The sequence below is a fragment of the Lipotes vexillifer genome, unplaced genomic scaffold (assembly GCF_000442215.2).
Source record: "Lipotes vexillifer unplaced genomic scaffold, Lipotes_vexillifer_v1.1 scaffold164, whole genome shotgun sequence".
Lineage (NCBI taxonomy): Eukaryota > Metazoa > Chordata > Mammalia > Artiodactyla > Lipotidae > Lipotes > Lipotes vexillifer.
The window spans coordinates 3,188,217-3,205,909 of NW_006789313.1; the positions used below are offsets into that span (position 1 = coordinate 3,188,217).

At 41.9% G+C, this 17,693-nt stretch overlaps 1 protein-coding gene across 2 annotated transcripts in view; it reads right to left on the reverse strand.

Annotated features, from left to right (window-relative positions):
- FMN1 (formin 1) overlaps positions 1-17,693 on the reverse strand; it is a 409,376-nt gene that overhangs the window by 215,142 nt on the left and 176,541 nt on the right. For both annotated transcript variants that reach the window (XM_007462518.1, XM_007462519.1), the window contains one exon: positions 2,430-3,202. In XM_007462518.1, coding sequence (XP_007462580.1) covers positions 2,430-3,202 — 773 coding nt within the window. The remainder of the gene's footprint in view (positions 1-2,429; positions 3,203-17,693) is intronic.

Below are 17,693 nucleotides of genomic sequence, written 5' to 3' on the forward strand. Positions count from 1 at the left end.
CTCCTGCATCGGCAGGCGGACTCTCAAGCACTGCGCCACCAGGGAAGCCCCCTTTTTTACTTTTTTAAACTAAATGGCTTTTCCCTATTCTAGAAACCAGAAAACAGACATCAAAGAAAGCAAAATGGCAAAAGTTAAAAACCATGTTAGTAGTGAAAAGCTATCCAAGTGGACGAGAGGCAGAAGACCAAGACCAAAATTGATTATGTGCTCATTACACGAAGTGCTTACCCCTCTGGCTGTACAAACTATCATCTCCTGTCAAAGAACACATCCCAGATAATTTTACTTTTTTCCATAATGAACAGCACACAAGGGTCTTCAGACCATTTCAGTTTAAAAGACGTATTCATGCTCTGAGGTACAAAAACATTTTGACAGACCCATAATAAGAGAGACTAAACCCCTGTGCCTGGAACTCAGGCTCGAGGCTGACATGTTCACCAAGCAGGGCTCTCCTGATGTCCCAGGTCAGGAAAGTTGGAACATTCATCTACTTTTCATTTTGCTCAAAACGCAATCCCTGGTGGTGGCAGGACTCCAAACTCCACATGCCGTTCTCCCTCCGCCCCTGGCAGTGTCCACATTTCCCCTTTTTATAAGAACACCAGTCATTTTGGATTAGACGCCCGCCTTACTCCAGTCTGAGGTCATCTCAACCTAACTAATCACATCTGCAATAGCCGTATTTCCAAATCAGGTCACAGTCTGAGATACTGGGGATTAGGGCACCGGCAAATCAATTTGCGGGGAGGCAATTCAACCCATCGCAAAACTGAAGACCCCCACCCCCCACAGTTTTATGGCGAAACTAATAAGAGCTTGAGCATTCAATTGTCCTCTTCCTCAAAATGGCCAACTATGTAAGGGGAGAAAACTACAGTGATTATCTCCAGCTTGTCTCTGTTGTCTTCAACAGTGGATGAAGGGTCCACATCTCCCAGTGGTTACTGTTACACCACTCGTATGGTCTAGGTTATTGTTTGCCCATGAAGTCTTATGGGAATGAAGCTGAGGCAGGCTAGTGAGACCCAGGTGTGGAACAGCTCCGTGTGCCCTCAGAACACATGCTTCCAGGGCTGACAGGTGGGCTTCATCACCCTGGAATGGCTGCACATTAATTTGAGAACACTAATAAGGGAACATGGCTGCAAATAAATACACTGAGAAATTATTTCTTAGGAAATGACATCTGAGTCTTGAATGGGAATACTAGCACTCTAGTTAATGGTAGGAGCTATCTCAGGACCATCTGAAATGGTTTTTTAACCACTCATTTGGGAAATGTAAATATAGAGTATTATATTTAAACATAATAAATAAATAAATTTATTAAATAAATAAATAAATTCGCCCTTAATTTTTGGTGAGAGGAAAGGGACGAAATACGAAGTATACAATCAACTTAGTTCACCATATGCTTAGTGCCAAGGTGTGCCCCACCCCTCCTAGAGTGATTTCTAGTTGCTTTCTCACTGTGAATTGCAGTTTATTTTGTTCAGTATACTGCCTTCCCCAAGCGAAATGTTACAGAAATAGAAAAATTCACCACCACATCTTGATTTTGCGAATGAAGTTCAAAGATTTAAGTGTAAAAATCTGTTCTATATTTGCTGTTCTTTGCAAACAATGAACTTCGCACCTAGAGAGTGGTCAAGAAGCAACTCAACATCTTTCTCGTTGTCCTTTTGATGCTTTCCAAAATGAGGCAGAAGAAATCTGATCAGATCTGTTTGAATAGCAATTTCCAAGCAACCATCTCTTGCTGCCTTACAGACCCACTTTAACAACCTATGCAAATGGAAGATGCTTTTTAGCTACCTACCCACTGGCACTTTCTCTGGAGGGCAACAAGGTATAAAGATGTGAGGGCACTCAGTAGTGAGGGGTAACAGAGTTCAAGCAGAGAGAGTTGATATTTTAAGACTCCTCTCTGACCTAAAGAGCTAATGATTCAGCTATGTCCAGTTCTTTTAATAAAAATTGAAAAATTACACCTACCTGTTGAATATACACATTATAGGGCTGATGGTACCACCTAAAGACAAGAGACATAATCTAAAACTCTTCAGTGAACCTGAAGTATAGAATCAGGCTCAATGTCTTTGTGATTACTCACTAATTGCGGAGATATTGGAGAGCCCTGGGCTCTTCTCTAGTCTGGGAAATGGAATATATACCTTCGAGAAGGGTCTGACACAGAACACGTCGTTTCTCCCAGCATCAATCCATACAGAACACAGAGAAGACCTAGTGGAGACATTCTCCTCAACACATTCCAGCCTTGTTTATCCAAGGCATTCACTACCACATCTGAGAACGAGTGCCACACTACAAAGATGTTGAACCAACAGGAGTAAATACAACATCACTTGTCCAAAATCCTGCAAATTCACAAGCTGAGAATGGGCCAGGGGGGTTGGGCTTACCTCTTATCACTTATTTGTATCCTAGTCCAGTACAGAGGCTTCATGGGACAACTGGGTTCGACGGCTGGCTTCCGAGGACACTGGCTAGCAGAAGGGTTGACTCCGAAGAAGAGTCCAGGGGGAGGTGGAGGCGCAGGTCCTGGGGGTGGCGGAGCAGAAGGAGGCCCCCCACTGTTGGGCAGAGCGGTGGAGTGAGGAAGTGGGGGGGGTGGGGGAGGGGGGGGAGGCCCAGCACTTGGAGGCAGAGGAGGTGGCGGAGGAGGGGGAGGTCCAGTATTCACAGGTGGTGGCAGAGGTGCCAGTGGCAAAGGTCCAAGTGCGGGTGGGAGGGGAGGAGGGGGAGGGATGGCTGCCAGTAGGGGTGGTGCGGGAGGGGGAGGGGGAGCGGGAGGCATTGTCTTCTGCTGACTCGATGAGATGCTTTCCGCAGATTGAAGGGGTACACTGGTGTCTCTGCTGTCATTTGGGGGAGAGAGTTGGCTTAAAGAGGAGATATTCAGCTTTTTGGGTATTATTTGGTTACTTCTGGTTGTCCTGTCTTCACCTTCGCAGGGTTTGAGGAAAGTCTCTCTGTCTGTCTGGATGCACACGTTTCTGAAAGTCTTTGGAGGGCAGTCATCATCGGTGGAGACACACACATCCCTCATCTCTTCACATCCTCCTCGCCATCGGTGTTCTATCTCGTATTTGAGATTTTCAATGGTTTCTTCTAGTCTCGCTGTTATCACCGCATGCTCACCCCGGATATGAAAGGCTTGAAGTTCGAACTGAGCCTGTAGAGATATCAGTGGGAAAGAAAGCAAAAAACTTATCAGAAACAATGATCAGAAATAAAATATTCAATAGCATCCCCACACCACCATAGCACAAGGCCGCATAAACACAGGGAAAGACAGAGACGTTCTTCTGAGAATCCAACAGGGTGTAAATTCCACCTTGTGAATTTTCCAAGGACTTAAACAGCTGGAGTAAAAGCATAATTTCATCCAATCTGAGCTCACAGGGAACAATAACCATGGATTAAGGGTAGAAGTAAAACTGTCGTCTAAGAATTTTCATTGGTTTTAATATCAAATGCAAAACAAAACTTTTAATAAAGATTTGAACATGCCTGGATATATCTGTTATTACTTTCGGTTTTGGAAAAAGAACAAAAAATGGTTTGGAGATACTTTTGGCTAGGAGCTGCAGTTCTCACAGTTTTCCATAGAATGTCTCACCTCCGGGGTTTCCAGGCCAACACAGCAGACAGAAAAGATTCAAGAAGCTATGATGCATGTGCATTTTTTTTAAAGTTTCCATATCAAAGCTGCCCATGATCAGTATTTGAGTCTGTTTTATAATCATTCATAATTTAGTAATAAATGCATAGAAAATGAGCTTATTAAGGTTTGCTTTTTTCTCTTCCACATACTCTATATTTTCAACTATAGTTCAAACGAAGCCAGCCTTTTTCATGCTCATCTTCTCAGTTATGTCAATACCTTGAGTCTACAGTTTTTCACTTATCAGCACAAACTGGCATACTCTTGGCTGTTAACTAGTCCATTTCCCAGCATTCAAAGCCATTTAGCCTACTACAGTTAACTGGGAGGCAGTCAAATTTATAATTTTATATTTGAGTTTTTCCAAAATCCAATTTAGCAGGAATTAAACATTTTTGGTGAATTTATTTAATTTCTGCCTTCCCCATCAGACTACAAACTCCACAAGGAGAAATCAGGGACAGTATCTGCCTTTATTTCTGTATCCCAGCAGCTAAAATGGCAAGTACTCACTACTGATGAGATGGATGGATAAAAACCACTGCAACGGGGCTTCCCTGGTTGCGCAATGGTTAAGAATCCGCCTGCCAATGCAGGGGACATGGGTTCGAGCCCTGGTCTCGGAAGATCCCACGTGCCGCGGAGCAACTAAGCCCGTGCGCCACAACTACTGAGCCTGCGCTCTAGAGCCTGCGAACTACAACTACTGAGCCCGTGTGACACAACTACTGAAGCCCGCGCACCTGCAGCCCGTGCTCTACAATAAGAGAAGCCACCGCAATGAGAAGCCCATGCACCACAACGAAGATTAGCCCCCTCTCGCTGCAACTAAAGAAAGCCTGCGCGCAGCAACTGAAGACCCAATGCAGCCATAAATAAATTTATTAAAAAAAAAAAAACTGCAATAGTTATATTCCGTCATTGTCCCAAGAGTCTCCCCTATGGCTAATAAGACTTTCTTCACTGTAATTTCAGCCCACAAATGTCTAGAACACCAACGGGTATAAAAGTACAGATCCGTTTTACATTAAAAAGGTAAAGAAATATTTTCACTGGCCTAAGTCAGTCAAGGTCATGACACAGGAAAATTCTCCATCTTCATTAAGATAACTTTTAACTGTATTTTTACTAGTTTCACCTTTTGCTTCATAAACCAACCCCCAAATAACTGTGGTCAGAAGAACTAGAGACAGGTTTTTCTAAAGCTGAACTTCTCATATGTGGACACGGCAGCCGCGATCCAACTCTGAAAAAATTGGCAAGTTCAGGGTACCATCTATTTCTTTGCAACACAGAGGGTTAAGTAGCACCTGAGTTCTGGATTCAAACCACCTGGTTCACATCCTGGTTTAGCCACTTGCTAGCTCTATGTCCTTGGGCAGGGAACTCTGTGTCTTCAAGCCTGAGTTTCCTCAAGCGTACAATGAGGAAAGTAGTAGACCATCTCTAGGGTTTTTATAAAGGTAAAACGAAATAGTTCCTATAAAGCGGCAGGCATTATGCCTGGAACACTAGTTCTGAATAAATATTACTGCTAGTTACTGTTGCTAAGGATAATATTAGAGTAAGAGACTAACAGATTTCTAAACATTCTTCCAAATTTCCAAACAACGTCACCTTTGTGGAGTGACAGGCATAAAACTAGGAAAAGCTTACGCAGTCAGGATGAACAACGTACTACAAATACAAAAGTTTACCCAATCTTTCACGAGTTCTACTATCAAATGGCTGAAAGTACTTTCAAGCTTCATTCAACTCTGAGATCAAGATGACCTTTCCATCTCCATCTCCCTCTGCCTCCCCTGCCCACCTCCAGCCACATTCCAGCCCTGATTCCCAGCCTGAATTATCACGCATATTTAAATTTCATTTTAGCAACTAGTTTAGTTCTGCCACAGCAAACTAAATTTTGAATGTTGTTCCCGACTAACCTTCCAAGCAGGTTAACAGTCAGCTAATACTGATGAGCCAACAGTTTCACTTAATCTTCAACTTCTTAATAATATGAAAAAGTTGCAAAGACATGTTCCACAGGAAAACTTTCCTTTTATCACACAACTGGACTGTATCTACACAAAGCACCCCACCTCTCCTGCTTTCCACCTCTCAACCAATGACCTTCTGAATCTGCTGAATCTGATGTATACATCTATATGTACCATTCTGGTGGCTCTGTAATTCATTTGCTTAGTGTGGTGGGTAGAGCACAAATTGGTTAGGTTACTTAACCTCTCTATACCTCAGTTTTCCTATAAGGAAAATGGCGGTAATAACAGAACCTACCCTGCAAGGCAGCTGTGCGAAGTAGACGAGTTAATACGTGTAAAACTACATACAGAGGAGTGTTGGGAACACAGGAGGTGCTATAGAAGTTTGCTGCCATTATTATTTTGTCTCTTTGCTGCCTGACACACATCACTTGCTTTCGGCTCTCAGCATGTTCCCCAGCACCATGCTCCATCCATCTAAAGCAAAAATAAAGATATCAAAATCCTTTTTTAATCCCTTCTAGCTGTCGCCCTTTCTTTCTCACACTACCTCTTTTTCTTCACAACAGAGTTTTGTCTTGTTTTGTTTTCTTAAGAAAACACACAACTCTCGCTGCATCTATTTTCTTATCCATGCTTCTTTTAACCGATGACAATTGGTTTCTGCCCCCACTATCTTCCTAAAACTCCATGATTTGCCTGTTACGTCTGCTCAGCACTTTTCAGTGATTTCTGCGCTCTCAACTGCACTGTTAAACTTGACCGCTGCCTTGCCTTGGAATTCTCTCTGCTTCCCTGAACTTTGATACTCTCTCCAACCCCCGCAATTTTCTTCCTATTTCCAAGGCTCTCTCCAGTCAATCTGTGGACTCCTTTTCCTCCAGTCATCCCTCAAATGTTGTTCTCCAGGTATGTCCCTTGACATTTCATCCTTCTCACACTACACAATCTCTCTTGGTCATCTTGTGTACTCATGAGGTAAATGACACTCATTGACTATACACTGCAACTTCCAAATTGGTATCTTAAAACCATAATAATTCCAACTATCCTCTGGAACTGTTCTACCTGAATATTTTTAATCAGCCACCTCAGACTCAACACGTCTGAAAATGAACTCAGGATCGTCAAACCTCAATTGCCTCCTCCTCTGAAATTCTTCTTTGCAATTAACAGCATCATCATCCTCCCAACCCGTCACATCCAGAAACCTGGGTATCATGCTGTATTCCTTGCTCTCTCTTATTCCCAACATATTACTTACTTCTCAATGAGTTTCATTAATTTCTCTGATTCATTCCTTTCCGTCTACCCCCACTGCCTCAACTCTTCACTGGGTCCTTCTCTACCTGGACAGTGGCACAAGCCACCTCACTAGTTTTCCTGATTCCAGTTTAGCCACATTGGTTCCATGATGATTTTTTTAAAAAAAAATAAATGCAGATCTTTATTCCTTAAAATCCCTCCAATAACTGGCCATTACTTATAAGCTAAGGGTAGCATTTTTGAGCACGGCCACTCTGAAAACTCTTCTGTTTTCTGCCGATTTTTTCCCCTTCTGGCTCCTGCTTCTTCTCCAAATATGTCCTGGATTCCAGTCCTACATAACTTCTCTCTCTCCCGGCACCACGCTCTTTCATGCATGTGGGTCTCTGCAAATACTGTCGTCTCTCAACGACTCTCCCGTCTGCTGCAAACACCCAAGGTACGGGGACAGATTACCAAACGTAGATTCCATGAACGGCTTCCTCACAAACCGTATTTATTAATATGAAGAATTACCAAATAAGAACTATGGAATGTCCATACCAATATGCTGAGACTACAGTAAGAAACTCTTCTAACCATTAAAATTTAAATGGCCCATATGAAGAAACCACTTACCTGTGCCCTTTCCTGCTACACAACCCCCTTTTTTTTTTTTTTTTTTTTTTGTGGTACGCGGGCCTCTCACCGTCGTGGCCTCTCCCATCGCGGAACACAGGCTCCGGACGCACAGGCTCAGCAGCCATGGCTCACGGGCCCAGCCGCTCCGCGGCACGTGGGATCCTCCCAGACCGGGGCACGAACCCGTGTCCCCTGCATCGGCAGGCGGACTCTCAACCACTGCGCCACCAGGGAAGCCCACACAACCCCTTTTGACCATCCCAATTTCAGGTTCAGAAGCTCAGCATGACATAGTAATTCAAAGTGATTCATGTAATAAGCCCCTCATTCATGCTTTTGCCTCTCACTGTTGTGGCCTCTCCCGTTGCGGAGCACAGGCTCCGGACGCGCAGGCTCACCGGCCATGGCCCACGGGCCCAGCCGTTCCAGGGCACGTGGGGTCTTCCTGGACTGGGGCACGAACCCGTGTCCCCTGCGTCGGCAGGTGGACTCTCAACCACTGCGCCACCAGGGAAGCCCCCCTCATTCATATGTAATAGGGAAGCACAAATCTGACTTCATATTAGATCTATTCCTTTTGCTTTCACCTTTGTGCTTTGTTGCCCATGCTTAGTCATGCTGGCTCTGCACCTTTTATAAAAGAATGTGGCCTATAGCCTGAAATATACAGGATAGCCTATTCTCAGGGCTCTAACCTTTAAGAGTCCGTTCATGTGGAGGTAAAATCTGCACAACAGGGAACGGCATTTGTCTGTTGGAGGTTTACAGGAACATCATGACCTGACCTACATGGACAGCTGCAAGAACAAAGGATTCCGACACCAAGGAGTTTGCAACAACTAATCATGCCCCTCCCTCATCTTGCCTTTAAAAGTGCTTTGCTGAAACCCTTTGGAGAGTTCGGGGCTTTTTGGGCACGAGCCACCCATCTCCTTGCATGGCCCTGCAATAAACCTTTCTCTGCTCCAAACTTGTCAGGCACCACTGTGTGTCGGACACACTAACTTGCGTTCAGTAACACGTATCCTGTCAATTATTTCAAATTGTTCCTGGCTCTACTACAAATAGGCGTCTCAAATCTGCATATATCATGAATCAAGCCTTCAGGAAAGTTATTTTTTAACACTATTTTACACTCCACTTCCTGTTAAGTGCCACTTCTAATTTGCACATGGAAATCACATATTGTTTTCCCTCCTTTGTCCAGACCCATAACTAGAAGGACTGTTAGCGACTTGATGAATCAAACACAGAGAGTAGAACTTTCTGTTGTATAATCACGTACTGCCAGGCAGGACCCTGGAAATCTTTATGAAATGTCAAGCCCAGACCCTCACAGCCGAAATTACAGATAAGGCTGAGTCAAGGGAACACATTTCTTTTAAACCCTATTGACTTTCTTTTCAGTCTCCTTTACTTTCACATTGAACATGGTGCTTGTACACGGTATACAAAACAATTTACCAACCTTCTGATCATTTTTAGATAAACGTTCTTTAGGACATATGAAACATTATAGTTTCCCTCTCCCCAAACCTCCCTGCTAAAAACCTGCTGTTTTTCTGCATTCACCCCAACATATCATTTGAAAGGAGACAGGTCTAAAGTTTTGACATCTTTGCAGCCTGCCCCAAGTTTTATCTCCAGACTTCATCCAAATTTTATCTATCTCCCTTTACCTTTAACTCGATTGCTTCTATTGCTTTCATTTTTAATCACATCCTCTTCCCACCTGCAATAGTTTGTTAATCTATATCTATCTCCTTCTAAGCAATATGCAAATTCAGTCTTTAAGCCAGCAAACGCAATTAAACCACTCTGTTCCAATCACCCTTTTCCTTGACTGACACTGTTTTCACCTGTTTAATGTAGTGGTTCTCAGCCCGTTCCCCATCAGAAACACCTAGAGAGCTTTGTAGAAAATATTGACGGGCAGGACCATGTCAAAAGATAATCATTCAACTGGTCTGAGATGGTGGTGCCCTTGCACTGGTATCCTTAAAGCTCCCCAAGGGATTCCAATGGGTAGCTAGAGTTGAAACCAACAGTAACTGTTCTTAATCTTTATTCTGCTCCGAACACAGCTGAGATAGTATGGCACTACAATACTGGTAGAATTTTTCTGGCAGTGACTTTCAACTTGGGTCATTCCAGAATCGCCAAAGGAACATGTGTTATTTGAAAAAGCCCCTTGCTAATTCTGATATATCCCTATAAGCGAAATATCCCTTCATTACCCATATTGAGAACAGTTATTTCATGCAGCAGAGAAGCCTAAGTTCTTTTCATGATACTCATGGCTCTTCAAAATCTGCCCTCTGCTTACTTTTCCAGATACTTCTTTATACTTTCCCCGTGTTGCACCAGTACAGATTCAAACATCCCGTCAACTCCCACATCTTCATGTTTTCGCACATGCTGTCTCCTCTGTGTAAAACACCCTTTCTCTCCATTTTCACCTAGTGAAAGCCCTGAAGGAAAACTCACTCCATCGCAATTGAGTCTTCTGGCTTAAACTTTTCTTGATGCTTCTTGACAAAAGTTTTCCTTTGACTTTGTTGCCAAAGAACTTTCTAGGTTCACGTTGCATTACAGTCATTTATGTTTATCTTCTTTGCACATCTGGAAGCTCCAGGCAGTTGGGGACCGTGGCTTATTCATGTTTGAACTTCCAGAACACTGCCCACTGCTTAGTTAGTGATCCACAAATGCTTGTTGAATTATTGCTTTAGCTTTAAATATTAAGACTTCCTTGTGCCTCTGTATTACCCACCCAACTAGACTCAAAGTTCCAAGAAAATGTAAAAACAGAGAGACATGTGGTCCCCTTCCTCTTTGATAGGCCTAAGCACAACATGGACTATGAGATTTCATTGTTGTTATTACCTAGAAAATTCAGTGTGGGTATTTCTATAAATTAATGTTGATCCTATTAAATTTTAACAATTTTAAAATATTTGGTGTGGATAAGAGTTCTCTCCACAATAAGCTTAAAGGTTATTCCCATAAGTATAGTAAACTATGCGGTAGGATTGAACCATATTTGTGATCCTAATCTGATTAGGAATTGGGCTCTAGGAAACTCCTGCAGCCTCCTCAGGGGCTGGTGTTGCCTTCCCCTACAAAATCCTCATTATTTTTTAATATCCTCCACACTACCACTGCTCAGAGATATCATCGCAGGAACACATTGTCCTGAAGCCCAAGCAATAGATGGAGACTTTGCTTGTCTGGTCCCCACAAATATGCCTGTTGAAAAGAAGGTGGAAAAGTGCCTACTGATGAAAGACATCATGCCGGTGCCAAGCACTGTGCAAAAAATCACCCATCAGCATTTTGTTGTTACGAACATTCTCTCCCAGTGGTGCTGCCAGGGGCCATTAAAAATTCAGGTTATCTGCTGTACAACTTGAGTAAGTCAACCTTTTCCAGGGACTCTTCCAAATTCTAAATTCTTAGGTTGGGGAAAGCAAGACAATTCCAGGGGACTGCACAGAAGGTCTTCACTTCAGGAAAGTTCTAAAATGCTAATAATTTCCACACCCAAGACTTTACCATCTCTTTCTCTTCAACTTCCTAGAACACAGACAGCTCTGCTCATGAAAGCTTCACAAGGACGCAAAGCATAGTATCATCTAAGCCAGGTAAAGAAAGAGTCCTAGCTCTCATTATGAATGCAAATCAACACAGGTCAAACAGACTCATTAAGGTACTCTGAAAACACACCAGTGGTTCAGTATGCAGTTCAGATAAAGTTGGGCATTACTTCTGAAATGTGATACTTATTCCAAGGATTCTGAAATATACTTCAAAAAGAAGCAAATATAATTATGGACAGTCATCCAAGGAAATAGTGAAGAAGTAAAAGAGATCAATCTTTGAAACCTGTACTGAGATTCCTAGCTGGGAAACAAAACAAAACCTGAGTGTAGCCAGAGTGCTTTTGTGACACAAGAAATAAAATCATGGAGGATTCTGATAGTGTTTTATTTCTAAGTTATTAATATCACTAAATTTAGTGTGAGTCAAAGAATGGATATACCTTGGGATACCTATGGAAATGATTTTCAGGCTTTATTTTTCCAGAAAGTAATTCGAAACCTAATAAGCAAACCCAGGACTGCATTCTTTTAGGCAAAGAGCCAACATACTAATTGCTCCTCTATTAAGCGAGAGCACTTGGCATTTTATGTTGTACTGTTATTGTCACTACTGAAGCTACAGCTAGTCCAGTGAGGTATGTACGGCCCACTCCAGAGTACACGTGAGCTTCGAAGCAACAGATGGTAAGACCTGGCCCTTAATACTGTGACCAACTGAGGTTCTTCAAGTAGTCACAGCAATCACATTACTATTTCTTTCTCAGTTCACTCACTGTCTATGAGGGGTCACCATCCTATGGCCAAGGCCCATCTGTCCTCTAGCATCATTCTGGAATCTGTGAGGCAGATTCCCCAATTAGGTTTGCTTCACGTATTCCCAACTTTGTCTTTTTCTTTTTTTTAATTGAAAAGGGGTAGGAAATGAAAAAAATATTAGATCGTTTAAATAGCATTATCAAATAGGAGCAAGTGGGGGGGGCTAGTTGTTCAGTTCTTTCAGGTGTTAAAAGCGAAATTTATGTCTAAGACTCTAGGATTATTGATTAGAAAAATAGTCTCCACATCTTTACCAACGAAACAGAAAGCTCTCTGCTCACAAGAAGAGGTTCAGGGGAATGATTGTGACAAATATCCTACCTGTAGGCTTACTCTGCATAGGGACGTTGTCTGAACCAGATAGACACTGAACGAATCTTCTTTATATCAAGGTGAGATGAGACTCCGGTCTCTCTACCATCTAATAGTCAAACAAGCTTTAATGAGCATCTACAATGCACCTGATCTTGCAAATGCATATAAAGAAACAATCCATACTTTGAGAGGCTCATGTTCCAGCTGAGAAGAGGTATTTGTGAGTTGTTTCTAATTTTCAGGACAGCTAAGCTGGTGTGGATTTTATACTCTTACTCAGACATGACTTTTTCATTGACGACTGAAGAAAACCAAGGACCATACAGGCCGATTTGTCCAGCAAAGATATCCCTGGTTGTCTGTGTTGCTTTCATCATCCACTAATGAGCCACTCCAGGCCCACTCATAGCTAACCTCCCTGAATGTATTTTCATTAGTAAGCAAGGAGGTATTTGGCTTCCTACCTTAATATTTCAACAAGTGACCGATGATGTGTGCCTAGGCCACAATCACCTTCTCCCGGCCACTTCTAGTCTTCCCAGGGATTAGTCACTCGATAAATCTGCCATTGAATGGGTTTTAAATTATAGGCTAATCAACAGGGAAAACAAACAAGAGGTTTACGTGTTTTTCATTAAGATCTGGACTCTGGCCTAGGACGCCTCCTTTGGAGGAAGCTAGAAATTTCCAAAAATTGCTCACCTCAGCCAAGAGGCATACTCATTATACAAGACGTAAGTTGAGATGCCAGAAAAGGGCTCACAAAATTGAGTATAATCTCCATTTCTCTAAGTAATGGACCCAAGGAGAAATATTTTCTGCTCCAATTGGAGAGGCTAGGTCAAGTTAATGGAAAAAAAACACTAAAATAGTAAAATCAGAATGACTGGATTTAGTTCAGCATAAGACTTCTGTATGACCTTAAATTTGCTTCTTATCTCTGGCTATTTTCTTCATTTGTAAAACAAACAGGTCAGAAAAAGATCAGGCGCTTACTAACCAGGTTTCTAAGGATCCATGGAGGTGTGAGCAGTTCTGCAAACACTTAGTTTTGTTATTTTAAAGGGATGTGTAACCTTATAAACAACGAATTAAAAAAAATACACATGGTTACACCAAAACCTACATATTTGGATACCACCAGCACACCTAGTATTAAGGCACTTAATTTGGGGGATTTCTCTGTTTTTTAGTCTTTGAAATATAAAGTTTTCTCTGACATCTTTCTGAATCTATTCAGATGTTTTGAAAATGGTTTCACTGATCAGGAAAGTTGTAACTTTGCACTGGTCTCTTCCTTCCTTCCTTCCTTCCTTCCTTCCTCCCTCCCTCCCTCCCTCCCTCCTACCCTCTGTCCATCCCTCCGTCCATCCATCTGTCCCTCCCTCCTTCCCTCCCTCCCTTCCTTTCTTGTTTTAAATTCAGGTTTGAACATACACATGTAAGTATATTCTACAGCACATGTGCACCATATTCAACTGTGCACAGCCAAGGCTCAGGCTAATCTGCTCTGTGCAGGGCCCTACCCTGGCAAAACAGTCCATTGTTCAATAACAAGCACATGAATGGGCAGAGTAACAGATGATTTTAGCATTTAGTTTTATACTTGGTGCTTTTTGACAGAGTAATGTTTATGATTAAAACTAATTCCAGCAGTTCTTAATTGTTAACTGATTCAACTGTAAAGTAAAAATTTCCTACAATTCACGTTTCAATCTTCACAATTATTTTAATTGAACACAGCCCTAGGACAGTAAAGGAAAATGTTTTTTTCCAAAAACTGATTCCATTTTTAACTAGTTTGTAAAATGTGATTTTTGAGATTTTTCTGTTCGTAAAATAGAATTTAGAAAGTAATTGGATGCTGTGGCTAATGTAAGACTCAACATTGAAAGCCCCTAAATTCAAATTCGTGTTCAAATTTTTGCGGAAAATATCTGCAAACTACGTATCTGACAAAACGCTTGTACCCAGAACACAGAACTCCGTTAAAATGAAAATAAGAAAACAACCTCCCCCTTCCAAAATGGGTAGAAGATTTGAATGGACAGTTCATGAAAGAAGATACACAGATAACACATAAGCACATGAAAAGATGCTCAACGTGATTAGTCATTAGAGAAATGCAAGTTAAACCTCAGTGCGATACCACTTCATACTTCTTGGAAGGGAGAGAGGGAGAGGAAAACTGACAACGCCAAGTGCTGGGGAGGATGTGGAGCAACTGGAACTCTCAGTTTGCAAATGGGAATGTAAAATGGTACAGCTACTCTGGAAAGCAGTTTGGCTGTTTCTTAGAAAGTTAGATATACACTTGTCATATGACCCAGCAATCTCACTGCTAAGTATTTACCCAAGTGAAATAAAAACGTATGTTAACATGAAAATCCATATGCTAATTTTTTAGCAGGCTTATTTTTAATCAACTGTGATGGTTAATTTTACTGGGCCGTGGGGTGCTCAGATATTTGGCCAAATATCATTCTAGGTGCCTCTGTGAGGGTGTTTTTAGATGAGATTAACAACTTAATCAGTAGCCTGAGTAAAGCAGATGTGTTCTCCCTAATGCAGGTAGGTTTTATACAATCAGTTAAAGACCTGAAAGAACAAAAAGGCTGACTCTCCTGAGAAAAAATTCCTCTTGCCTAAACGCCTTTGAACTGAGGAATTGGCTTTTTCCTGCCTTGAGACTGAAACATCAGCACCGGCTCTTCCTGGGTCTCAATCAAGCCCGCCGACTCACCCTGCAGATCTTGAGACGTGTCAGGCTCCATACCTGTGTGAGCCACTCCTTATAACAAATCTCTTTCTTATATATACACCCTATCAGTTCAATTCCTGTGGAGAACGCTGACTAATAATACCTTGCCCCAAACTGAAAGCCACCCAGATGTTCTTCAACTGCTTAAAGGATCAACAAACTGTGGCACGTGCACAAAGTGGAATTCTAATCAGAAACAAAGGGAATGGACCACTGGTAGATGCAACAACATGGATGAATCTCAAATGTATTACGTAAAGTGCAAGAAGCTGGACTCAAAAGGCTACATACTGTATGATTCCCTTTATATGACATTCTGGGAAAGTCAAAGCTATAGGGGCAGAAAAAGCATCAGTGGATGCCAGGGTTCTGAGTTCAAGAAAGGAGTTGTCGGACTTCCCTGGTGGCGCAGTGGTTAAGAATCCGCCTGCCAGTGCAGGGGACACGGGTTCGAGCCCTGGTCCGGGAAGATCTCACATGCCGCGGAGCAGCTAAGCCCGTGCGCCACAACTACGGAGCCTGTGCTCTAGAGCCCGTGTGCCACAACTACTGAAGCCCGCATGCCTAGAGCCCGTGCTCCGCAACAAGAGAAACCACTGCAATGAGAAGCCCCCGCTCGCTGCAACTAGAGAAAGCTCGCGCGCAGCCACGAAGACCCAACGCAGCCAAATATAAATAAATAAATAAAAATTTTAAATTAATTAATTAATCTTAAAAAGAGGAATTGTCTTCCAAAGGACACAGGGGCGTTTTCTATGGTGATGGGAACATTCTATGTCTTGATTGTGATTTGGTTATGTGACTGCATGCGTTTGTCAAAACTCATACGCTAAAGAGTGATTCTTATTGTATGCAGAATTCTATCTCAATGGAAAAAAGCATCTTGAAGATTGACATAATTAGAGTCATATGCACACATTTCTACAAATTTAAAACTGCAAAATAAATACATTATAAATAAAATGTCACTTATCGGTTGGACTTCCAAGCAAGATTTTGCTTGTAACAAAATGTTTCTCTTTTGAGAAAACACACGTTAACAAGACAGTAGAGTGAAATGAGTCCCTGAAACGCCCAAAGAGGTGCCTATGGCTTAACAAGACACATACGTCCAAATTCCCCAAGATAAAGGTCTAACTTTTCTCATCGATGTTATACAATTTTCACCTCTGTGGCCCAATTTCCAGAGCTTTCTCTCCCTAGGTCAGGCGATGGGATGGGGTGAGTGGTGGTCATCCAAGATGGCACGGCCACGTTCAGCAGCATTCTAACCTTGCAGCTGTGTGAGAACGCGGCCAGGGGAGAGTAAATGACTGAAAGTTCACAGCGTTAGGTAGGATGTTACGGTGCCTTGAACACTGTGATGTCTCATTTCTGCCCCTTTCTCCTGGTCTACCTTCTATCCCATTACTTACTTATAAGAGTCTGATTTTCTCATTATAGTTCATTAATAAGCACTTCCAAGGGAACAGGGTTCTAAATTTCTTACTTCTGTAAGGAAAAAGGACTTAGCAACTTCTATTCCCAGGCCATCTTCTATTCCCATGAAGAGTTTTCTTTATGAGTGTTTTTCATGAGCCAGTCTCCAAAGCAAGGATCAGAGTTACTGGGTTAAAAGTGTTGCCTTGGATTTTCCTTTTCTTCTAAGCAATAGATTGATCTCTTTTCTTCTTTAGTTGCAGAGATCAAAAAGAGAGTCTGTTCCACAGTGCAATTAGAACAGTTTCCTCCTGTACTTACCGGGTCTCCAAGACACGGGAGGCCTATTATTCCATCAATGTTTGTAAGCTGAAGATCACCCTTCAGGTTCCTATTCTGTAAAATGAGGATGACGTTACCTGTCTTGCTTCCTAATATATTTTTCACGGGAAGTGAAAGAAACTCAGAATAATGTGTTCAGAACAAATTAAGAAATACTCTGACTAAAAAAACATTACAGAGTTTATATAACATTAGACAGAACTAACAGCAACTAGTTGCGTTTACAGCGCACTGTCAGCTGGAAACTACTAACATAACCCATACGTCTCCCCATGTATAAGTTTATATGTACGTTTAGACGGTGGCCTTAGAGAACAGAGTGTACATGATGTGGTTAAATAAAAGTCAACCTTTCTTCTTAATAAACTGCATTAAGTGGGATCCATATACCACAAGAATAAACATCAAAATAAACTAGTATTGTATCATACAACAAAAATTAGGCTATCACTTATGTATTAATACAAGACACACTGATGTTTATGCCAAGATTTTTCTCAATTTTTTTTTTAACATATTCATTGACAAGTACCTCTTTTGCCTTTTTACCCCTACGTGAAAAGTGCTCAAGTACTCCTTTGGTTTCACATCTACCCAATCTCTCCAACAAAAATCAGAATAATTGCCTTAAGTCTGCCCCCTCCTCAAGAAAAAAAATCTCCTATTATGTTCACTGACAAACAATGCTCTAAAAGATTTGCAGCTACCTACTATCTTTACATCTTTATCATACCCTCTGTGTAATTTGTCAAAAACCTGGTTTAGGTTGCCACCATTTTACTGAAAATGCTCACAAAAATCACTTGGCTTCCTAGGTTACCCAGTTCAGTGGATTTGTCCTCATTCTTCCTTTGTGACTCTCCTGCTGA